At 39.9% G+C, this 25222-nt stretch overlaps 1 protein-coding gene and 2 long non-coding RNA genes across 12 annotated transcripts in view; 1 reads left to right on the top strand and 2 right to left on the bottom strand.

Annotated features, from left to right (window-relative positions):
• Positions 1 to 25222, bottom strand: part of DPF3 (double PHD fingers 3) — a 161732-nt gene that overhangs the window by 31052 nt on the left and 105458 nt on the right. For 6 of the 10 annotated variants that reach the window (XM_086891935.1, XM_086891932.1, XM_086891933.1 and 3 more), the window contains 2 exons: positions 16528 to 16665; positions 4643 to 4771 (listed from right to left, as the gene is read on the bottom strand). In XM_086891935.1, coding sequence (XP_086748061.1) covers positions 4643 to 4771; positions 16528 to 16665 — 267 coding nt within the window. Of the gene's footprint in view, positions 1 to 384; positions 1802 to 4642; positions 4772 to 16527; positions 16666 to 25222 lie in introns of all 10 variants that reach the window. The other 4 variants (XR_015287671.1, XR_015287669.1, XR_015287670.1 and 1 more) reach the window with 2 other exon arrangements.
• LOC111930264 (uncharacterized) lies at positions 8833 to 9585 on the bottom strand. Its single transcript, XR_002865083.2, has 2 exons — positions 9493 to 9585; positions 8833 to 8987 (listed from the first exon to the last, which is right to left on the bottom strand). It is a non-coding gene; the product is annotated as an uncharacterized LOC111930264 (long non-coding RNA).
• LOC147652582 (uncharacterized) lies at positions 9824 to 17295 on the top strand. The gene is made up of 2 exons (XR_015287678.1): positions 9824 to 10883; positions 13647 to 17295. It is a non-coding gene; the product is annotated as an uncharacterized LOC147652582 (long non-coding RNA).

Genomic DNA, 25222 nt, shown 5'->3' with positions numbered 1-25222 from the left:
TAGGCACTGTCCAGAGCAATGTCTCTTTTGCCTTTGCTCTAAATCAGGTCATGATCTCACCCTGTTTGCATTATTTACATCAGTAAAAAGAGATCTTTAGAACTTAACCTTGCCCCTGCCCCTGGGAGATTTTTGCCTGCCCTAGGACAGCAGAACATAGCTACACACTGACTCCTTTTGCATCACTTCTGAATGTACACAAGTCTGGATCCTGCTCTCAGAAAACTTCCATTAGCTTCACCAGGGGCATGAATGTGGCACATACTTAAAATACAGTATAATCCATGGGACTTGCTGCTACAACAAAGCTCAGTCAGAGGTCTGCTGAAAAGCCAGAGCAAGAAATTTCACAATTGAGTGAAAGACATTTCAGCTCGGACATACCTTTCAAATCCTGCTGTATGTTTCCTTCTTTCTGGGAGAGTCGCTGGGAAGGGAGTCACTCTCTTCTCCATTGCCCTTGGAACTTTAATTAGTATTGCTTTGGTTTATTTCAAAAGAAGCTATTAAAAAGCAAATAAAGTGTCTTGTGAGACACTACAGAGAGAAAAAACAGGGTAACACAGGAAAAAATGCTGTGAATTGAAATTTAAAAATGGAAAGAAAAGTATAGGTGAGGTATTTTTCCATGTAATTTCTTCCAGGATTATGCTCCTCCTTTTGTTTCGTCTGTGATGTCTATGACTTGCCATTCATATTCCATCCCTATGCTTGGAAATTGCTCTCCATCAAGTGAAAGGTGAAGGAAAAGAAAAAAAAAAGTAGAACACGTGGGGAAGACATGAAAGAGTGCAGCAGGGAGGAGGAGATCTATTGAGTGTAAAGGTGTCCAAAGGAGATGGAAATGTGTTCCCCAAGGCCATGGTCTTCAATGGTGCTGCTTGTATTTTCAGGCTGTAGCATAGCAGATGTATGAGAAGAGCCAGACTTCACATGCTACAGTAAGTGCAAAATCTCAAAATGCAGAAGCCATCACATCAAGGGTTTCCTTGTCCCTTGATATAGTCCGCCCACAGTGGTTCTCTAGAAACAGTTCTATTATCAAGTAGACATCCATTGCTTTTTTGTTGTTTTTTTTTCTATTTTTTTATTTAAAAAGTAGTTTTTCTAATAATACATAGAATATATAAATAATAATAATAATTAAAAAAAACTATTTGGGTTTGCGGTCTGTTCTCCAACCCATCTGTATTTTTGTGGTTTGCTGATATATATATTAAAAGACAAGAAAATCAACTCTGCTCACTATTAAAAAAAATATTAAATCCACTTTTTATGTTTCCAAAGAGAAAGAAGAGGAGGGGAGGTGGGATAAAACCAAATTAAAATTTAAAAAAAAAAATAAAAAAACCCCGGAAAATCAAAAACCTTCTGTCTCTTCAAAGTAGTTGTCAAGAGCTTTAAATGTTTGTGCTTTCAGTGTACACCCCACAGGGAAAACATAACAAAAATAACAAAAAAAAAAGGGGGGGGGGAGGAGAAAAAAAAAACCAACAACCAACCAAAAACCCAAGAGGACCTAAAATTAAAAAAAAAATAAAAAGGTAATAATAGTCTTAGTAGTGAAAAGGACAGCTCAGAGTTTCTGTGTCTTTTTAGTTATTTTAGCAGCCGCCCTTTTTGTCTGCAGAGGGAGACCTGCCACCACAGCCACCTCCTCGGCTCAAGAGAGGCTCTTCTGCATCATCCTCGTCAAAGCCATGAAAGGTCGAGGTGTCGCTTTCTGACGTGGAACCGAACAAGTCCTCCGTAGTGCGTGCTGGCGCTGCTTCGTCCCTCCTGCCTTCTCTTCCCAAATGAGCTGACATGTATGATGAATATATCAGCACATGGGTTAAGCAACAGGCATCATCATCATCATCATTTTTTTCATCATTTTCATTATCATTAAACAAGTCAGACTATCAAGCTCATAGATGTCTGCTTGTATGTGCCCGCGCACCCCAACAACACAGCATAGGTAGAACTGCAGTAAGAAAAATAATAAAGGATCAGTTTCTCTTTCCAAGAAAAAAAAATCTACAAACACCACAGGTGCCCATAGCTACAGCAGCGAAAGGGTTAATCATGTTTTCCTCTCTTCAAAAGACAGTAAAATATTTCCTCGTGATTACTTAGATCAATTTTTATATATTTTTAGACCATGTAAGTAATGATACACTGTTAGGCTAAGCACAACGGCATCAACAGTCACAAATTTTCTGCTATAGAAATGTAAGCCACTAGATACCTCATCCAGCTCAGGACTACTTTTTTTCCCCATTCTTCACCTGATCCTAAAGAACCTCCTCTGTAGACAAAATGAAATACATTTTGAAGACTAAATGAAAGTAACCTAACCAATACTTCAATACAAATTTCATGTCATGTCCTTCAAAAATAAAAAAAAAGTCCCAAAACTAATATATACAGTTCAACAACTAAAACAACTGAGATGAGGAGTAACCCATCTTGGGAAACACTGAAAAGTTCAAATTTGTGTGAGTTAATCCAACTCTCAAGATAGAACAGGAAATTCTCCACACAGAGTATCAATAACGGCAACAACCATAAGAAGACTCCTAAAAAGAGAAGTCAGATACTGAAATCTGTGAAATTCAGGTTTGTTTTCTCTCTCAGTCAAACTTTTTATGTGATTAATAGTACAACCTTCAAATTCCCTCTTTAGGGAAGGTAGAGAAAAAGATATCTCTTGTGCCCCAGCAAAATTGAAGCGTGAGATTTTAGGGAACAGCTGTTTTTTCATTCACAACCAGTAGCATGGCATTAACCAACCAACTGTGGGGTCCCTGCTGCAGCTACAGGAATCAGCCATATAACAAGTACACTGCATTGCTTGAGACAGAAAGAAGTAAATCCTGTTCACAAAAAAGAAAATGAATATAACAAAATAATTGGCAGATAAACCATATTGTAGAAATGTGATTTTACTGACTTTGTGAACAGAAGAAGCAATATAATTTCCATGACCTCTCTTTCAGTGTAATGAAAAAGTTCTCCATTTTTATAAAAGAGAAAGATGGCAGACACCAAAGAGGTTTCATTGTTTTAGTTTAGAGATTAATGTGTGGTTATACCTTAATCACTTTCATCACACATCAGTCACAGCCTTGCAGATCCTATGAATGACCCAAGCGGGTCAGAATTTGTAGAAGGATAGCATTTAATGGAACTGATTTTGCACAATTTAGGCTACAGGCTGATCTACTTGTTCTATCACACTAAGGAATCAAGGGAATTAACGTATTTGTGTTGCATTCTGATACAATCACCATAGCAATGTTTTAAGTAGCAATAAAATATGGATCCATCTCACTGTGCCATATCAGGAAAATGCTGAAATTAGTTATATGGAAATATAACAACCAAGGCGAAGGGAAATGATCTTCCAAGATGGCACCACAGACCCCAAGGACTTCCCCCTTCAGTTATTAGAAGCAATCACGTGTACACTAAAAGGTCCATGTCTCTGACTGCACAACATTCATAAGGATGCCCCTGGAGAAAACCAGAAGAGTTGCCATTGATCCTCTGGTGACCAGTAGAATTTCAGAATATCTTCAGAGGTCACAACAACTGCAGAAGGCAATTTCAGTGAGAATCTAATTGTTCTCCCATTGAAGGTGGTAATAGGCTTACTATGAATTTCAGCAGAAGCATAAAAAGGCCATTTCCTTGGTATGAGAACATTCCACATCACATTTCAGCCATGAAGCAACAGACATCTTTCAGTGACTACAGTACAGAAGGAGCAGCATTCATACTGAATTTCAAGGCCTCTTTGGTTTTCAGATTTCTATATGACCATCTTATTACCACTAGTATCACCACTATACAAAAATATCACAAGTGGAAACTTGGACCAATGCTGGAATATGTAGTTGTTAAAGGTCTCCCAATTCCCTCTACCACCACCACTACCTCCTACGTGAGCTATAAATAACTGTTCAGCTGGTATAAAATTTAAAAAAAAAAAAAGAGAAAGGAAGGGAAAAAAAAAAAAAAAAAAGGAAGGAAGAAAACAACAGCCCAGAAATAAAGACAACTCAGAATGGGAAAGACACAATTGCCTACATTTAAAAAGAGAGAAGGGAAGAAAAGGGAGAAATAAAAACCTCTTTAAACAAAACTAATGATAGTCATCTTGTAAGAGGATAATTCTTGACAGCTAGCCCCATACCTACCCTGTAATTTTCTCCCTCTTTCTTTTTTGGATGAAGAAATGCATGAAATGTGTAATCAATGGGAATGCTTGTCATGCAACTTTCATAAATCTTGTAAGTAATTTATAGTTGTAATTGCAGCATTTGAAGACAGAGACCATTCTGTAGAATTGTCATAAGATTTTCTCCTTCCATGTGAAGAGCAACTAGTACATGTACCAATGTTCCCAAAAGCCAATAAATACATTAAAACCTCATTATTTCATAAGACCCCATTAGCTTAAATATGTGAATCCAACAATGGGGTTTATAAAATAAAATTTTTCAGTCATCCTTTCCCACAAACACAGAGCAGAGGTAAGATTCCATCCTCTATCCCTTTCCAAATATGCTGCCTTTCCTCAGAATCTTCAGAAGGTGCAAAAACCAAATCACACAAATGCCTTTGTACAAGAAAGATGCAAGAAGGAGTCACCTACCAGAGCGCCCACAGTCTGAGCATGATACAAGTTCCTCAGGCCGGCCACTTTTTTTGTTCATATTGGAGCCTCCGAGGCAGAAGTCACAGTAGTTATTGGGAATGATGACCCCATCTGGTCCTTTCTGGGCTGCAGTTGGGTTAGAAATCAGATTTACTAAAAGAGCATTCACTTGCACATTTTCCCCTTATCCTTGATATGTCCTTTTCTTGCTTCACTTAGCTCAGTGAGTTCGCAGGCCACAGTCTTCCCAAAACATTGTCAATCAGAACAAAAAGTAAACTGCATAAGCCACCTCCATTTTAAGTATACCCAGGGTTTGCCTGAACTGGCCTTCACTATTTCCTTTCTAATCCCAGCCAGGCTGCTCCTTCTCAAGGACATGTTTCCAGATATGCCTCTGCAGTTCAGGGACTTGTAACACATACAGGTATAGGAGGCAATCCCTAACACAGGATAAGACCTATGTTGTCAGTAAACCAAACTTGGTTTTTCAGGCAGCAATCATCATCATAATCCATAAAATACAAATTCATAAAGGGAAAAAGACAGTCTCCAAAACTCAGAAAACAGTGGGAAGATGTAAGGGATAGGTTTCCCTTACTGTTTCTATTTCAAGTAGCTTTCTAGGGGAAAAAAATCTCTAAGTAGCAGGGTGTCCTTGGTCAGAAGGTTGGTTCAAAAGCTCCTGAATATTCACAGGTAAAGCCTTTTGGGGATGTTTCACCCAAGACTTAAGTCCCCTGCAGCAGTCATGTCCCTTGGGTTGGGCAGGAGGGGTTCAACACTACCCCAGCACCCAGCACAAGTGTAGAGTGAGCCTGGGGCAGACATCTCAACCAGCAGTTAAAAATTTTTTCAGCCAAGAAAAAATGGGCAAGATTATATTATTATTTTCCAGCTAGGAATACTTGGAAAGGAGCAGACACACACTGATCTTAAGCAGAGGAGGAGGCAGATCCCTTTGGAAGAAGAGAAGGGTAGAGGTCCTCTTAATTCCTCTTAGTTGAGCAGAACAGAAATGTCCTTTTCTTGCTCACAACTGCCATTTCCCTCCTCTGCTCTCCAGAGAGGGAAAACATCTTCCTGTACACTCTAATTATGAACTTGGGAAGGGAGTGGAGGTAATGGTTGGTCTTTGTTTCTTCTCTTTGAACATAAAAAAATGCAGTTATATACCAGCAGATATACCTGGCCTAGGCCTACTGCCTGAAGAATTATACAAAAGAGAAAATGAAGAACTTTAATCTGCATCATCTCTATTTAATTATCTTTTTAATGCATATTTTGTAACTTGCAGATTTTTAACAGATGTTTCGACAGCCTTTATTAATGGTCTTTTTGTCCACATTCAAATTTCCCCCAAAGAACAATGACATTCTAAAGGGCTTCTGGTAGCAGTCCAAGACATACACTTAAAATTTCCTCCAAGTTCAATCTGCTTTTCTGGTTTGGGTGCATCTAGTTATTCATTTATTTACAGATGTTGATCAGCTGAACTTTTAGAGATTGGTAACTGAAAGATTCCAGGTAAAGTAAAACTTAGAAGAAAATTAAAACCCATAGGGCTGCAAATACATCACTGTCTTCCTCCATGGTCATGGAGATCCTGACTGTATATACTAAACAGTATTTACTAAACAATGGAGTCATTGCTCTGAAATGATCCTGGTTGACAGATCTCCAACTCTCTCAAAAAAAGAGAGAAGCTCCCAGTGTTAAATTAGCATTTTGTCTGTTCTAAGAAGGTATTTAATACATTCATGCAAGATAAGCAAAAAAAAGAACAGGAACCAGGTGGAAGTCTAGCACACCGGCTCATTTTAAGAGCTGTAACAAAATGATCATAAAGTTGCTGCTGGTACATATTTTGTGTATAAAAAGCAGACCTCCCTAGAATTTATATTTCCCACTGCAGCCCCTTTTTGAAAAAGTTAAGTAATTACCTCTTTATATTATTCTGCATCTACAGACAGACCACGTGCAATGCAAACTCAGCAAACTCAGAATTCAGTGACTTCTTTTGTTGTTGTTCCTTATTACATTATTTTACCTTTTATCCAAGTGTCTTAAAGTGTCTTACAGATATTAAGTTCATATTACTAACCCTCAGTGAGGTCAAAAGCCTCTCTTGCCATTGAATCTAACCAAAGTGTTCTGGACCCTAATTAAGTCTCATGGTGAGGTTGCATTGCATTTTAAAGCTGAAAGACTTGGAGGCAGAGTGGTAAACTGGCTTATTCTCAAACACACAAAAATTCTGTGGTGAGGCCACAAATAAAAACAAGCAGTCAGGGTGCCAGCCAGCAGACTTAGGAAAGAGCTCCGCTTCTCACAGTGCTCATAATGGTGTATTTAACACTCTCCATATACTGACTTAAATTTTTTTCAGCATGGATTATGACCATAAGACCTACTGACTGTCAAACTAGAAATGCATGAGGGGAACTCAAAAATGCATACACTGATCGATTCATCTGCAGCGTGTGGGAGAGGTGGAGGGTATTTGTTGAGTGTGATAAAGGGATTCTCCCAGACCATTGTCAGGGGAATAAACAGGGTTTGATCACTCCTTTCTTCTCTTTCCTTTCTTTTTCATTTTCCCCCTTTCTTTTCATCCTTGTTCCAGTTTATTTAATTTTTAATGTGAATGTCTGTGTGCTCACTTACTAACCTGGCTCAGTAGAGTGTGATAGAGATATCAGCCCTGAAAAGTCATAGACAGAGGCGAAATTCCTGAAGTTACATCAATGATATCTTAAAGGATATGTATCTAGAGGCAAACAAGCCAGGCAATGTTATTCTCTTCAATGTTTTGGTTTGGGTTTTTTTTTGCTCTAACAGGTGCAAAACCTAGAACCAAACATGATTAAGCTTATTTTCTTCATCAGAACCATGTAGTGAATTAAGTCACAGGCTAAATCACAGAAGGTTTGAGAATAAAAAGATTTTCAGATGACAGTAAGCAGCGTTCTTACTTTCAAAGGAACTTTTTTTTGCATATATCCTCAGAGTTTCAAGTTCTATTTTACTGTCATTAACAAATGATGAAGAAATTAGGAAACAAAGGAAAAATGGCAAGATTTAACGTGCAATCTTCATGAACAGGGTATCGTGCAGGAAAAGCTGGACCCTAATCTCACACCTAAATCAATAAAACTACTTACAAAAGTAACTATGGGAATGGATTCATAAGAAAAAACAATTAATTTCCTAGGGAGTTATGTTGCTGCTTTTCATCTGAGACATAGTAATTAACTAGGTATTCACTTTTTGCATAAGGTAATCCACAAGTAGAAGGTGCAAGTTTAAGCCAAACAGCTCAGCTGGCAAGAACCCTAGCAGAAAGTTGACTCATTTAGATCATGGTGACTCCCTCTAAGGATTCAGTAAAAAAAAAAACAAAAAAAAACTCACCCAAAATAAGAAACTGTTTTAAAACAAAGGCTTGAAAACCAGCCATGGCCTTGTCCTGTCTTACTCAAAACTCTCCTGATTTTCTTTTACATTGCAAACTGCAACAACAGATCAAAAGCTCTAAGGAGTTTTGAGTACTGCCTGAGGTAGAGTTTGCTCATAGGAGGTACATTTAAATCAGTGCCTCTTGCCATTTCAGCTTAGGGTTGTTTTCAGGATTCATCAACATCTTCCCCAAAATTGAGTATACATTTTTTTTTAAATACTTTAAAAATTAATTAAGGAGAGACGTGGAAAGATGTGCACAGTTCAAATAATAGCTTCCCTGAACCTGAAAGGTGATTCACATGAAGACAGGATGCAGAGTGAAAATAAAGTCATTTTATAAATTTGGTATGCACTTATTCTGAAACTTTTTTTTTCTTCTTAGCCTAATCAAGTTAATTTCAAGCTATAACAAGCTGAGCAGAATAAAGAACTTCTTAAAATATGGTATCATCATTCACAGTAGGCAAAGTAAGTTCAGTAAATTACATAAATTATGTAGTATATCACACAGTAACCTTGTTCTGTAGACAAAATCTGAAAACTAAGCAAGTTGACTGAGTTAAATATATAAAATAACTTCTGCACATTCCTAATTTTGAAGGCAGAGGCACTAAACAGAATTCTAGTTTCCCTTCATCCCTCCCAAGAAACCAAAAACCCTGTAAGTTATCTTCCGCATAGTTTCAGTTTAATAATAAAAGCAAGGTGCTTATAATGAAACAGCATGAAGAAATAAGGAATTTTATTTTCTACAACATCTCCTGGAGCCACATGACTCAATAAAAATCCCTAATTTTTAGAGATTAGAAGTTTTCTGTTTCTCAGGGCTGCAGAAAATATCTTGGATGGAAGGCAAGTTCAGAAGCAGGAATCGTTGTCTCTGTTTTTTAAACAGAAAAGATATTTTTAATAGTTTTTCTTCAAAATGTGACCCTTAAATATATACAGACAAACCCCCAAACAAATAGAACCTTGTATCTATCCATTTTTCTGATTTCTAAGTGAAATTATTTTGATGATTTGGATCACAGTCTTCAAAAACTTGGGAGGTGGAACCAGTGCTTAAAAGAAAAACTGTTTTTCTGTTCCAGGGTAAAAGAAATAAGAAGTATGTATGACACACATACTTCTTCAGCCTGTAGGTAATACAGCACATTACTGAACCATAATTTGAGATATGCATCTAGATTTGGCAGCATTTTATCCCTGTTTTTTGTCATATCCACATTACTGGGAAGGGGATGGAGAATGCATGGAGTGCATGCCTCGCTGCTGGGTGTGGAGCTGTGCATCATTTATTTCAATGATTACGGTGAATTGGCTACCGTCAGAGATATACGCATTCACAAAGGGATTTTTCCTAGCACATTTTGTCCAGCTCTTACCTGTTTCTTCTGGGTTTGGTCCAAAACCAATAAAGCCCACTGGAGGTTTTCAATTCAATTCAAAAGGCTTTGAATCAGGCCATTTACTCTGTTTTTAACAAGGATCTTCTGAGCACAGTAGAGACCGCAGGACCCTGCATGTAGGCCTGCGTCAAGCCAGTGCACTTCACGATGGAGGGAAAGGGGTGGATTTGCTTTTTTTGTTGGGGTTTTGTTTGTTGGGGTTTTTTGTTTAATTTACAAGACTCTTTGTCTGAGATGGGGCCAGTTCTCCTTTCCAGCTCCTCCCTTTTTCTCCCTGGCAAGAGGCAAGTCCAATATCTGGCTGCCTGAGCAGGAGAACGCCAGCCAAGAGCCTGTGCCTGAGGTCGTCAAGCCCCTTGGAGGCCTCGGTGACAGATAATCCCAGCCTATGTGTCCATGCGCCCGTCCTGGCTCCCCTGGCTGCCAGCGCTTCTGGCTGGCAGGACTGGCCCGTCTCCATGGTGACCGTGGGCCCGGCTGGCAGCCTGGCCTTGCCACCTGCCTGCCTCGGCTCTCCAGTGTAAGGAATCGCAGCGCGGCCCCTCCGCTTGCTGCTGGGAATGGCTCTGTGCAGGGGCGGCAGGCTCACGAGAGAAATTACACTGTGATGATTAAATGAAAACGTGGCTTTAAGGAGAAGGCAAAAGAAAATCAGTGCCCGTTCTGTGGCTTTCTTTGATGGAAGAGGAGGGAGATGGCCGGCCGGGCATTCACCCCCTTCTGTCCCCGTCATCGCTGGGTGCAGTGAACAATGATGGGGCAGAAAATGGACTGGGGAGCTGCTTCTGTGCTCAAGGCTAGACCCTGCCCTGGGAAGGAATAATAAAAGAACACAGCTGCTGGTGTGGTGAGGAACAGGCCGCGCACAGCTGAAGTGCACTCACATGTACACAGGCGCGCGGGGATGTGCACGGCCATTTCTGGGGACTCCTCACTGTGAATTAAATGCATGGGTTTTTCATTGCAGGTTTCCAGGAAGAAGTGTAAATCAAACTGAATGAGAGGAAATGGCCAGTCACTTACTCTGTTGTTAGCACCAGAGATAAGCATGTTGGCTGGCCCAAAACCGGGAAGTGTTGGGGTGCTTGATACAGGGCCCTGCAGCGGGCTGGAGGCGACACATCTGTGTCAATGCAGTGCTGTTTTCTACCAAACACACTTGGAACTTGGGTGTAACGCTGGGAAACGGCTGGTGTTCTGTTCCCAGAGTCTTGCTAATCAGCCTGCACAGCCCCATGGCCTCCACTAGCTCCGGCTCCCCACGCTGCACTCCCCCGCACGGGATGGGCATGCCCTTTGCTGGCAGCCGGAGAAGCAGGATATGCTACTGAGAGGTGCTGCAAACCACCCACCCAAAGTATTGCCAGGTCTCTGTAGAAACTGGATTTTATCTGCTTTTTTGAGTTAGCTGGTAGTGTGGAGATAGAAGAAGCTGTTGCTTTTGCACAGCTTTTAGCTGAAAGGTTTGCCTCTCCTACAGCCCCTGCTCAAAGAGAAGTGCAGCCAAGGAGCACTACAAGAAGGGCTAGGAGAAGGAGGTACATCTGTAAAAGTCAGAGGAAGCCTCTAAATGTGGGGAAAGGAAGATCATTTGATCAGCTCTTTTACAGGAATCAGTGTGGCCCTTAAGTTAAATAGCTAATGAAAGAGATGGAAGGTGAGCTAGGTAGCTGGAAGGTACAACTAGGAAAATACAGCATCAACTGATTGGATTCAATAGATTTAGGGAATCAGTGTTCCTCCACTTTAAGGCAGAATTTCATAGAATTTCTGTGCACTGACCTTATAGACTCTTCTGCAGGAACACCTAAAGCATCAGCGAAAAGCCCAGTGCTAGGAGTAAAACATTGTAACTGTCTAGTGCTTTTATGGTGATAAACAGTAGGAGACACAGAGCAGGAAGACAGAAAAAAGAGTCTGACATCTTAACATAAAGAATTCCTGACTTCAAGGGGTACTTCTCTAGAGACTTGGCACCTGGCCACTGAAACACATCATTCCCATTGCCTAAGGGAATATATTCGACCTCAAGAAGGGATTGTAGAGTCCAATATACAGTCCCATCTGGCAGCATCCCTCAGTATTCAGGGGAGAATGGCCAGTGCCATGAATTGGGTCCCTGCAACATCTTGTAGGCTTTTATCTGGAAATTATTCACTGGAGGAGTGTGAGAAGGCAGAGAACACCTATTCAGTTCAAATTCAGTCAAAGCATTTGGGTTTTACTTGGTTCAAATTCTACATGGAGTAGGGAAAAAAATGGCAGAAAAAGCAGGAAGATAGCAGAAAAAGAAAAAAAATGTAAATACATAAATGAAACAATCCTAAATCAAGAGTTGATGTGCTACTGAAGCACCACATTCTTCAAAAACCAATTAGTCAGATCGGAAATATTTTCCCATAAAATACTGAGAAGCACTCAGTGCTTCTCTTCAATGATAGCTGCACATCATGAGCAACATTTTAGACCCTGTCCAGGCAGTATAGAAAAGAAACACCAAATTAACAAAACAACCACCCCATTACTCCAGTCAAAACAAAGAAAAAAGTGAGTTGCAGATTAGCTCTCCCTCTACACAGAAGACGAGTTTGGGATTTTCTACTATGCCATAACTCTAAACAACTATCTATTTTTTAACTCAGCATCACAAAATACACACACAAAAATATCAGGAATTTACGGCTGCAAAACAGGATTTAAGGGAAATCTTCATACAGTTCAAACTCTCCAATCACTACTGTTTCTGCTAGCATTTTGAGTGTTTTTCCTTATGAAAACAAACTCTGAAAAGAGAAAAAACCCAAACAGATTAAACAACTAAGAAGTCAACTCAAAGTAAGGTACATATTTTCACTGAAAAGCACCTGCTGCAGGGTATATTGTTGCAAGGTGGGCATTGATGCATCCTTGCATTCAGAAGTAGCTCCCACCATGGTCCCAGCAAGGATCAGCACTGAGGCAGGGAAAAAGTAGGCCTGATGTAGCTTTTCAAATTGATGCTGCTTGTGGAGAGGAACAAACAGCTGATCTCCAACTGAGGGGCTGACTCTCGTCATTTATTCATGGCCAGCCCCCTGCCTGGATGGAAATAAAAATGTTTCAAAGATGACTGTGTGGGGGAGCTGGAGGACAGCTTCGAGGCACACTGAGGTTAGCACATTAATTTTTTATCTCTGGAGACCGGGTATCCAATTATGCTTAGAGTACACAAACAACTTTGGCTGGTCTCTCCAGTAGAGATTTATCCACGTAATAAAATCTGAGATGGAACGGGGCACAACAGGCTGATGCCATGAGATAATGTACCCAGGTGGTTTTGCAGGGCAGATGCATAAGCCAGGAGAGGGGCAGGAGGGCACAGGAATGCATCCTCCTAAACTACACTATAGATCAACCTGCAGCACAATGTACTTCATTTAGGATTGTCATTGGCCAAAGTGCTTGTGGGCATAAGATCCTGTTCAGTTGCTGTTTCTGCACAGCCACCTGCAATCAACATTTCCCACAGCAAAATGCCACTGAAAACTCTTCTCCTTTAAAGGAGAGGAAGTTTTTCTCCATGTAGATACACTATCCTATTCTTCCAGGAATTAAGAAAGAGCATTTTATACTAGGACACTCATTCACAGAAACATTTCAATAGATAGAAGTCTAATGTAATTCCTATATCAGAAGTGTCTCAAAATTAGTGAGCACCAGCTGCCCCCAGAGCTGGCCTGTACCCATGGAGAGAGATGGAATAAAACAGCAGGTGTTTTGTGGCAGGCTTGGATGCACCCTGGGCTCACAAATCTCACGGTCTCGGTGCCAACATGTAGAGGAAAAGCCAGCAGAGAAAAAGTCTGAAAATGGTGTCAGATCATTTATTTTTTCAGTGGAGTTGAGGAAAGGGGAAGTTGACTTTTTAAAGGGTTTTCTATAATTTCCTTTTCACAGTTCAATACTCAGGTAAAAAAAAAGAGAGGAGGTGAGAAATAAATTTATGTATAGGCAGAGGCAAGACTAGACACTGAGCAAGGGCTATTTATTTGTGTCAAAGGGCTAGATAAAGCATACAAACAAGCCACTAAAGCTCAAACAGAACACAGGCTCGGCTGTTGACTGTTGAACTATCTTTCATGTTGCAACAGGTAATCTATATGTGAGAAAGAAGGACAGAAGGAGAGAGAGATGTAAAGGGATGTAAACAGACAAACCTTCTACACAGTCAAGGACAGTGAGATGTGCAAAGGAGGTGAGATGTGGGACTTGGGCCAGTCCCAGTTTTCGATGCACACCTACTCAATGGCTCTCTGTTTTAGGTAGGTTCCTCCTATCTACATCTCTTTTCCAATCTCAGGATAATTTTCTGACCTACTCAGATTGGTATGTGCATGAAATAGAGGGGACTGAATATGCAGAAAGACAAGAGGCTTTCAGGTCTTCATCAGTTAGGGCATCAATAGTTGAATCCTGCAGAAGCCCTGCTCCCTCCTGCATCACCAGTGCCGCTGTTGCTGCCGGTTCTGCCAGGAGCGGAAGCTGTAGAGATGTGGCTACAAAGGAAGGAAGTTCATGCTGCAGCTGCCCGCCTGAACTTTACTGACCTAGTGCTCACCTCCCACAGCACAACAAATTCCAAACGGCTGGTTTGATTTGCCTTCCCTTTTCTAAATCAGGCTGCTCATATCTCTGACATACTGCTCAGCAAATAACCAGATCCTACTCCACATCATATCTCTGGTCCTCCTGTTCAGTGGGTTGTGGATTAGCTGTTTGGATTAACATGCCTCTGCCTTCCCTCCCTCCCACCTACCCCACCCCCCATGCAGAGAGGACTCTTGAAGCTCAGGACCTACAATGCTGCAGACCTGTCAAGTCTAATTCATAACACATGCCTAGCAGTTCTGAGGGGAGAGGAAGGATCTGATGCTCTGGCTCCTCACCATCCCCCTGTACAAAGGGACCATTTAATGACTGCACATTAGCATTGTGGACAATTAGCATTCACATGGAAGATAAATGGCAGCATAAATTAAATATCGCCAAGTAGAAGAGCAAAGATGTAAGATCTGAGCTCAAGGCTGTAAACATACAAACAGGCAAAAAAGGAACAAACAGCCACTGTGACAGCTTAACCATTTGGGACAGTTACCTTCCAGCATCTGGGACTTTCCCCAAGGCTGATCTGCACATTTGCACGGCTGTTGCCCATACCTCACTGGCTCCTGGCTGGTTACTCTTTCCACTCAGGAATCTGGGCATCAGGGAAGTTTACCCCAAAGGTTCTAAATTTCTGCCTGCTTGTGGATCTGCACAGCAGCAGATTCCCTTTGCCACATGCTCTGGGGAAAAACAAGCCCAAGCAGCTCTCATGCTACTATTTCCCATAGTGTAGAACACACTATTTTTTACCATGGGCCAAAGTCAGCTGCTCCTAACCTTACCATGGGTTTTCTAGCTCTTCTTGATAACTTCCATCATTTCCAGAGACACAAAGACTGAAATCGCTTCTGATATCAAATCTATGTCAAGCTGAATTCAGGGCATGGGACACTACCCTTCTTTCTTTGGGCATCTATTACAAGACCATTATCAATTCAATACAGATTTGCAATATTCCTCTTAGGTATGCAACTATTACTGGCTACTGCAGACTCAAGAAAAAAACCAACCAACCAACCAAAATGCCCCCAAAGCTGATGAAAATGCTAAGTAAACAAAAGCTACTGGCTGAACAGTGACATTCCCCTGCCTGCCCAAGTAGTCAGTCTTAGTGCATTGACAGCTCAAGTTTATCAACAGCTGGAGAAGTCAAAATTACTCTTGCTGTGAATCTACAAAACATGTGAATAACTAAAAGGTAGAGCATAAAAGTGACAGGAACATAAAGCTTGCCAAATGGGATCACACTAAACAGTCCTTCAAGCTCAGACAGTGGCTAGTAGCAGATGCTTGGGAGGAAGGAAACCCCCTCCCACACCTCCCTGGGGACAATTATCAATTATACTGCTTAGAAAGACAATATTTTCCTACTTCCATGTTTCTTGCAGTTCTTAAGGTATTAGAAAGTGTTTTTCTGCATATTTTTCCCAATAAGAATTTTATTGCTTTATTACTTTGAGCTAAAATAACACATATCACATGCTGATCCAAAAGAACTTGTTGAACAGAGCTATCTACACAAATCCCAAGGTCACAGCAACCATCACACAGTACTGCGCTCTGGAAAAACTGAGAAACAGGGGATTAGGGACTTGCAAAAATCAGTAATAGAACAAGTCTCAGTTAGACAATTAAGTCTCCTTAATTTCTTGTTCTGTGCCTAAGGAGCATAGAAGAGACAGTCAAATAGGGTGATGGACCTTATGCTCACACTGAGCATATGTGATTCATCACATAAAAATTTGGACCACTTAGATTTCTTTCAGTGCTGTACCAGTGTGGGAAATTGAGGCACATTTTCCCTTCATGTTCCAGTTCTTCTCCTTGCAGATCAGTACTGATGTGTTTTCATAGCTTTTGTCAAACTGTAACTAAGAAGCAGCTTTGGCAAAGTTGAGGGTAAGCTGTTTGTGCAGCAGGTGAAGGTGTAAGGGAGAAAGGTGCTGTTATTTTCATACTGAAAAACTGAGACATTGATAAATATCTCTTACTTAAAGACAAAATAAAGGCAGCCCCCTGAAACTACTGGATGTGTATTTCTTTGACATCCTTACTAAGAGCCACTGGGAGGCTGCTTGATGATGGGCAGGTTGGGCATCTCTTCTTTTCCCCCCTCTCCTTGCCACCTCCTCCCCACAGGAGCAGTAATGGAAAAGTGACTTGCTGCAGAGATAATGCTGGGTTTGAAATGAATTTCTGACTAGCTGAGCCAGCACCCGTGTGAGCTGTGGCTGATTAGCTCCAAGCATCCAGGTCCCAATCACTCACAATTGAGCCAGGCAATAACACAAGCCTCCCCAAGGCAAAGACAGGGTGGAGGCAACACCCCTGAAAAGATCTCAAAGGCAAAGGGAAAATCCTACTCACGTTTGTGGTTCTCATTTCGGTGGACAGGGGAAGAGCGGGTCTCCTGCTCGCGGGCTTCATCACCCTCTTCGCTGGCAAGGTGGGTGTGAGCATAGTGGTAGCTCAGCCCAGGCCTGTTCTTGTAACGCTTGCCACAGACTAGATGGAAAGGAGATATAAGGGAGGGGAAGAGAGAATAGAAACATCAGTGTGATCTACAACCACAGCAGCATCCTCTCCAATAATGCTCCCTTTTCCCCTGAGAATGGCACCACGCACTCCATGCGCCTGCCCAAAACTCTTCCAGTGGGCACTGGTGGAAGGTGACAGAAGGCAGCCCTGCAGCTGCAGGTCCCCAGACAAGCTTTCTTCCCACCATGCTGCCAGCAGTCCTTCCCACAGGCCTAGGCAAATGCACATTCAGTCCCTGCAGATCACAGAACCCTAATCCTCTCTGCTAAGATTACTAACAAGACTGCACATAAAATTAAATGAAATGCCAGTTCCAGTGGCGATGCTGCACAAAGCACAGCAATGGGAACAAGACTGAGAAGAAAGGATATTATTTTCTTCATTACTGATCTCTGAAAAAAGGAAACAGCTGGGATTTTTTTTAAAGACTTTCTCTAAAAGGTTAATAAATAGCTTTATTCACAGATTCCCAATTAAGACAAGAAGATGGAAATCATCCACAGTTTCTTGCTAAAAAACACGTGGTATCAATACTTATTTGCCCAGGTAAACTTCATATTCGGCATCCCAATAAACAATATAATGTGTGACAGAGAATCCTGCTTCTGAACTTTCATTTATTTTAGGATTAAGTCAACAGATATTAAGAACAGAATCAAGCAACCCAGGGTGATGAAAGGTCTACATTTTCACAGGGAGCTTACAGCAAGGGCAGGCAACATTATAAGATTCATTACATATAAATTGATTTTCTATAAAGTTTTTAATTCACATTATCATCTCAAAAATTTATCACTTTTCATTTTCAAAGCATTCTCTGAATGTTCATTTTCTTTTATAAAGCTATTCCGTCTACCAAATACAAATATGGCCAGTTTAAAAGATTAGAAAACAAAGACAAAAAGTTTAGTGCTCTTCTTGCAAGTTTTTACTCCTAGAGACATTTTCAGGCACTTTATTACCTTGATTAACCTCAAGGATTTCACACAGGAATAAATGTCATGTCCAGCAATCTGTCCTGCATAGCTTAGAAGGCCAAAGGAAATGGTGCCAGAAGGGAGAAGACAATCCTGTTTTTATAACCCCCTGAAAAGGATCTCTAAGGGGTAAATGTCCATCCACTCCTAAAAACTTAAGTTGGCTCCAATATGTATCCTGCAACATATACAGATACTTACTTCCCATTCTCCAGACACCTGAGTCTGGGAATGTCAAAGACTCCACAGATAAATTTTTTTAAAAAATTTAAAAAAACAAAAACAAAAACAACAAAAAACCATGACAAATCCTCTCATCCCATTTATTCATTTATATATAAATAAAACTTAAAATTTTATACCTTTCTGCTTCTACTCAGAAAACACCAACTGATGTTCCACCTTTTGGAACAGATTACAGAAAATTTTAAATAAAAGCCTATTACAATAATATATTTCATTCTTAATCTCTTCTAACTGATTTAAAAACTCCCTTAAGGAAAATGCATTTCTTTATTAGAAACATGTAAAACAAGCTCATGATACGTATGAGTGATCTGGAATATTAGATACTTTTATCCCAGTTTTCTTCATTGTGCAAAGTGATGATCACAGAGTCATCATAACAAGACAGAAGTTTCTTTGAAGTGCAGTATGTCTTGTCCTCAGTCACAGATTTTTTAAGTCTTTGCATGGCCTTGATTTAGAAATGAGACCTCCTGCAGGAGGGAAGGGGGAATATTGAGAGAAATAAAACACTCATATAGATATGCACAACCATTCTTTGAAGCATTTGCCTTCATTTTTCCTATGTAAACCTAACTCCATTGCCAGACATTTTGAAGAGCTAGACTGCTGTTAGATGCATACTCTCCACAAAACATCAGTCTCCCTTCTTCTAGTGCCATCCTTGTTTTCTTCCAGTGCATTCTGGAGAGGGAAACTACTTGTCCTTCTCTGTGGTCCTGCAGGGCAAAGGACAAGCAGTGGAACAGATGCTGAACAGAAGTCAAAACAACAAGATATCTGCAGTTCTGTGTGATTTTCCCCATGTTTTGAATAGTGGAAAAGCATAACACTTAAGTAAACATCAACCCAAAGAGAGCCCACTGCTTAAATTGTTCCAGAATGGTAGCCTCCTCTAATTACATAAATGTTGCAGCATTTCTTAGAATGGAGAAAGAGATTTACATTTCTAGCAGATTGACCATCTGCTAGATAAACTGGATTGGCTCGTGAAGTATCCTACTCTATCCCACTTACTTTTATGCTTTTGAAGAAGAACGTTAAAAAAATAATTCTATTGCTATGAATTACCAATACTGCTCAAAGACTTCTGTCAAATTATTTCCAGAACACTATCAGGTGATCAATGCACAAAAGGAAATTTGCATTCCCTGCAGCAAGTCCCAAAACTATGGTGTTTACTCCATTCCTTACAGGATCCTGCAGGGATTTTAGCTATGGAGTTAAGAATGACACAGGAAGTCAGATGGGTTTCCAGACTTGTCCTCCTTCAGCAAAACAGTATCAGCTCATCAGGAAAAAGCAAGTATCAATATAAGCTGAGGTAGTAGTAATTCTGCAGCTGAGTCCTTTCCATTGTGAGGACTTCCAGGTGGCCTTCAAGGATGACAGTAGTCTCAGATATGCCTTGTGAGAATTTGATTTGGAAGGCTTTATAATCAGAACTGTGGCAGATGAGTTTGGTTTACGTTGTCCTACCAGATCATTTGTAGGACCAAATATTTGCATTTCCAGCAGTTTTTATTCTTGGTGTCTAGATTTTTCCATTCTTCAAATTCACTTTGTGTCATGAAAAGAGTCTGAAGCAATGCCATGAATTGAAACTGGAGAGATTTCATGTTCCTCAAACAAATTTTAGAGACTTTTGCAGGGAGAAAAGGGTCATGATATTAGTCAGGCAAAAGAACCATTCCGTGAGACTTTGCTAGAATGAAAGCTAAGTCAGAACTTCATGGTTTCTCCAACAGATTGAATCTTCCTGAATTCACCCTAATCTCTTATTTGCCAGGTAAGAGCACATTTTATTAATCTACCATATCACTGTGCTAAGAAGTAGTTTCTATAAAAGGGTGATCATTAATAAACACTTAGTTCTTATATAACTCTTCCCACTGCAGACTAGCTTTTCAAACATTAATTAATCTTCCTCCACATTCCTGAGTGGGAAATACTATTCTCATTTCAGTTCTGAAAAAAGAGAACCGCAGAGGGGCTGAGTTGCCCACACAGTGATCTTTTTTCATTAGCAGGACTTGTATCCAGCATCCCCACCAGTGCTTACACCACATCTTTCTCATTCTTAGAGCTGACAAAAGCATAGTGAGAACTGGTTCTCCCAGTCTGAAATGCATGCTTGTTGATTACTTTTTAACACTATGCAGCTCACACATAGCAAATGAGAGTGTGCCTTCCATAAATTTTGTCCAGTGGCCTTCCTTTCAGCAGCTTTGACTTTTTATCTTCAATTTTCCTTGCTGGATAGGCTCATCATCCTTGCATGTGGTAGATTTCATCCTGAATCTCAGCACTGGGAAGTGGACTTGATCTTTAATTAGGTAGCCAAGCTCAATAAAAACAGTGGGAGTTTGTAGAACGTAAGCCACTCCAATTCCTCCTGCATTCAAAGGATATATTTTTGCTGTGACCTGATGTGAATGCTGCCTTAGGAACAAGCTGGGTAAGTAAGCAGTAATACAGCAGCGCAGACCAAATGTCACAAATGGGGAAGAGGGAGAGATTTTTTTATGAGGCCACCAGACAGTCTCCTATGATGAACCTTACTTTCCTTCAAAATTGAAGACTGATATGAAGATGTTACACAACTGCATTATGGGGAGGTAAACAGTATAATTGCAAGCATTGAGTGTTTCATAAAAGAGAGCTCTCTTCTAAGTTCTGGGCTGTAGCACCTTGCAATTCTTTGGACAAGCAAATTCTCACTCTGCATTTACTTCTCAAAGAGTAAAATTAATTTAAAATACTTTCCTGTTAAAAGAGGGATTTGAAATGTATGACTTAAAAGACTTCCTCATCAAATATCTAATGGCTGTGTTGCTGTCATTTTGAAATAGTTACACATTTGGTCCTTGGCAGCCTGTGAGCTGTGTTCCAGCCAGCTCTCCACATACATTTTGCACAATCTGTCACCAGTATGAGACAGAAGGAAACAATCCATGTTTTTAGTGGAAACAGGAAACTGGAGGAATACATGCTGATTTTTTTTTTTTGGTCACTGAATTTTGGCCTCCTCATTGTCTTCCTTTGCTTTTCTCTGTTGCCTCCTGTTCTTTCTTCTCGCTGTGCTGTGTCAAATACTAAATTTTGAGTTAACTTTTGGCAGGAAGTTATTCCTCAAAGTTGGCTTCCTGTCCTACCATTCACTCAAAAAAACCAACCAACAAACCTGTCCTTGTTTTGCACTGATTTGGTAATACAGTCTCCCCTGTTACAGTTGCATACAGACTCTGGCACATCTAGAGATCTCAAACATTAACAGTGCAATTTTGACCTCCACTGACAGAAGGACATTACATTCATCCCTCTTTGATCAGTACTTCACACTATACACCTGTAGTATGAGAGCAGATATTTAGTAACCCATTCCATAGGGAGTTTTCTGCAGGTAGAATAGGGAGGTCAGTAGTCCTTGTTTCAGTGCCCCCAGAGGACAAGTCCCAGAATCTACCTGCTGTATTAAAATCACAGTTACTTTGACCCCCAGTGCAAAACATGCACAGCTCAACAATACAGCTGTGCACATTTCAATAAATGGGTTGCTAGCCAGAGCAAAGGTGAAAACAACTATCCTACATGAGTAGAAAATGTTCAACTGCCAGAGTCAGCTCTGTTCCCCTCTTACCATGTGTTCTATTCCATGTCTGTTATTCTGTATTGTAAAAAAATACATAAATTTAAATGTCCTTACCTATCTAATCTTGTCTTTTCTACCAATAATGTAGTCAATGGATGCCAAGAATAGAAGCTATGGTGTGAGAGTTGTTTGTCAAGTTCATCTGAACAAGCATCTTATTCTAGATCTTACTCTTTATCTACATAGGAATTCACTAGAAAGGATAATACTAGGTGGTGATTACTAAATAACCTGTTAGGTCAGCCATCCCTGTGCCTCTTGTGGATACATAACAGAGCAAGTTGCATAAATCCAATTTCTAAAAGTAATTGTACATACATGTAGGTCTATCAACCACTCATCTTCAAAAATGCGTCTGTCCTCAGAACAGCACATTTAACTTTGTTCTGGCTACTAGTACTTTTAAAGTACTTTTGGAGTTTTTCCAAGTGAAATAAGCTTAGTAAAAGACCTGAAGAAAATACAGATGAAAGAAGTCCCAGTAACTGTTTACAGACACAGAAGACATTGTTATCCCTTAGGAACAGTGCAAGGACTGCTAGTCTTGGACTTCAGCAGAGAAAATGTAGGTTAAGTAACTAGAGAAACCTTAGAATTAAGTTCTTGATGAAAGAATCAGCTTCTACAAAATACTGCAAGGTCAGTGTCTCTGGGTACATAAAATGTTGCATTAGTCACTGATCCATCAGAGATTCTAGGAAAGTTTCAGTCAATGCTCATTTTGCACAAGGAATGGATCTGAATGTACAGCTCAGTCCCAGTTCTACAAAAAAATGTACAGTTCTACAAAAAAAGGATGTGATACAACTATAAGTTGCTATGCTAAAATAGTTTATATGGGAATAAAACTAAAAGGAGATGAGGACATATGGGTAAAAGGGTTTGAGAGGTGGGCAAGGGAAATCTTCCATAGGTAGAGTAAAACAGAAAAAAAAGGTGGAATTATGTACATAGTCCCATGTCTCCATGGGAACTTGATGAAAGCATATAAGTGAGGAGGGGCAGCAGGAAAGTTAGTAACTTGGAGAGATTCAGCAAAGACTGACTTCTCTGGATAAAGGAAGTAGACTTTGGAGTCATGGAACTCAAGCACTACAACTGATTTCAACTTTTAAGAATACAAGTTTCTAGATAAAACTTCAGAGAGGGTTGTTCTTTTTAAAAAATAGTAAGTGATATATAATAAACACTATTAAAATAGTAGAAGGCTATTTAAGAAGACTGCTCAGTAGAAATAATGGTTCCCCAGTTCAATATTTGACAGTGACATAACATCAGTTTTCATGAAACACGTAGGTATTCATTCATTCATTCATTCATTCATTCATTCACTCTGTACCTCCTTTAAAAATCACATGTTCTGTTTATCATGAAGTAGTTTACCTCATACTTGCTTGACATCAGAGGCTTGGCTTTGCCTTGCTTTTCAAGCCCTACTTTCCACTCTTCTTTTAGGCACCTGCTGCTTCTCCTAGCCAGTTGCTCAAGGCGCATTTGGGACTGCTCTCATACAGCTGCTGGGCCGTTTGGCTACATTACCATTTGCAGTCTCCTATCTCCCACCAGGCTTCTCTGCCACTGTTGTTATTGAAGCTATTCCAAGGGAGCTCAAGACACAGCACTATCCAGTGCAACTGGTTGAAAATCTGACCACCTAGTTTTCTACTTGGTGATGTGATGAAACAATGCATTTCATGATTATCCTAGTAATTTTATTGATGCTTCGGTCAAACATTTTATTCTGAACTTCTACTACAGTATGTGCTCAATGAAACCAGATTAAGTATTTCAGAATATTTCATTCCACAAAGCAGACATCCAACCACCTCTTCCTAAAAACGCAGGAGGTCAAAATATTTTGAGCTTTGAAAACCTTTACCACATAGAAATTACACATTTCCAGTCAGTTTTCATGTTGGGACCAAGCTTAATACTGGTGTATGTCTGAATGCCTCTTACAGAAAAGAGCAGGTCTTTTCAGAGATAGCATTTTTATTTCCCAACACAAGGGGCCGTGCCAGCTGGGCATCACTCTTGCATCATCTTACTGACACACAGCCTAGGTTTTTTTCCAAAAAACCTTTTTATAACTGATGAAATCTATTGATAAATTCTTGTTTCCCATAAATATGAATGTGTAAATATGATAAAAGAGCAAAGTAGTTTTTGACTATAAATAATTTTTTGTGCCCATGCAGTTTTATAAGAAAATTAATTTGGTTTAACTGTGTTTATGCGTTCTTCTCTATGGTCATTTTCAAAACTCAAATATCAGAATACTTGCAGAAAAAGCAACCTGGAGGCAAATTAAATAAACTACAGAAAAACAAACTGTTGGCCCATTAAGCTAATTATTTATACCAATAATGTGGTTGAAAGAATAATGCTTTCCTAAACAGGAAATACATACACAGTGTTTTACCTGTACTTTTCTATGTAAAACAAACCTATCTGCCCAAAACATCTGCACAAGGAGTACTGCAAACCAATTTCTAACCTACCAAAATTAGATTGAGTTTTATCTATAAAAATATTCATCAAATAATTTCAAAGAAAAAAATTAACCCAAGAAATCCACCCAAGCAGGATAATAAGCCAATTACTCATAATTAATTGTATGTCATGTTTGTATAGAAATTTAATAAGGGCAGGATATACTTCAGGATGATGACATTACAACTGGGACAGTTCTTCTTCCCTTCTGCTCTAAACTCAGGTAAAAGAGTTCTGTTGTCATATAACCCTTTTATCAGGTGTCTACAATGGAAAAGGAAAAGTCACTGTGCAAAGTCTGGAGTCCAAAACTCCTTATGACTCACCTGTAAGTTTCCTAAAAGTGAAAAGCGTCAGCCAAATGAAATAGGACAGTTTATATTTCCAAACCAAAGACGAAATTTATGCTCCAAAATGTAAGACAAGGCAAAATTCCATCAATAGAACGATGTATGAGAGTCTTGACTTCAGGCTGGATTTCTGCTGCCTGCTTTGATATGTTCAATGTTTAATCTATTCTGTGCAAATCACAACTATGCATGTTGTGGGTTCTTGGTAAAATCTAAAAGCAGTGCAAGATCAGACAATAAGGAGTCATTACATTCAAAATGACTACCACTGACAAGTGTCCTTGGATTTAGAAGGATGTTCCAGAAAAAAGATAAAGAATGATATGCATATACCAGTAAAAGAAACCTGTGGATTTCAGCAAGATACATCTTGGGAACTCATAGAAGTCTTAGAAGACACATTTTAGTTCTTCCAGTGCACTAGGATGGCTATTTAACTGCAGCATAAGTCTTCTGACTCTTCATAACTTAAAGGGCTCTTCCTTCTTGACCATTTTTTTGTCACGTGTCGTGTCCCATTCATATGCAAGTCTTTCCGTTTCTGGGCACGTACAGTCACCTGGTCTCACCAGACAAGAACATGATTTCGACACATGGAATATAGTTCTTATTCACCATGCATGCTCCTTATTTCCTCATGTTTTTAAAAATCAGCAGAAAATACCCCCATAGATTGACATAGGAAGGGTTATTCTTCTAAGGTCTACAACATTGCAAGATAGGAAAATAATAGAAAAGGGAGGTCTAGTTGTCCTCAAAACCACCTGTTTTGGATCACAGAAGTGAAGATCTGCTATTCTCCTACT

This window comes from Cyanistes caeruleus, chromosome 6, assembly GCF_971803275.1.
Source record: "Cyanistes caeruleus chromosome 6, bCyaCae1.hap1.1, whole genome shotgun sequence".
Lineage (NCBI taxonomy): Eukaryota > Metazoa > Chordata > Aves > Passeriformes > Paridae > Cyanistes > Cyanistes caeruleus.
The sequence above is the reverse complement of the archived record's forward strand: the minus strand, read 5'-3'. Positions and strand labels throughout refer to the sequence as shown.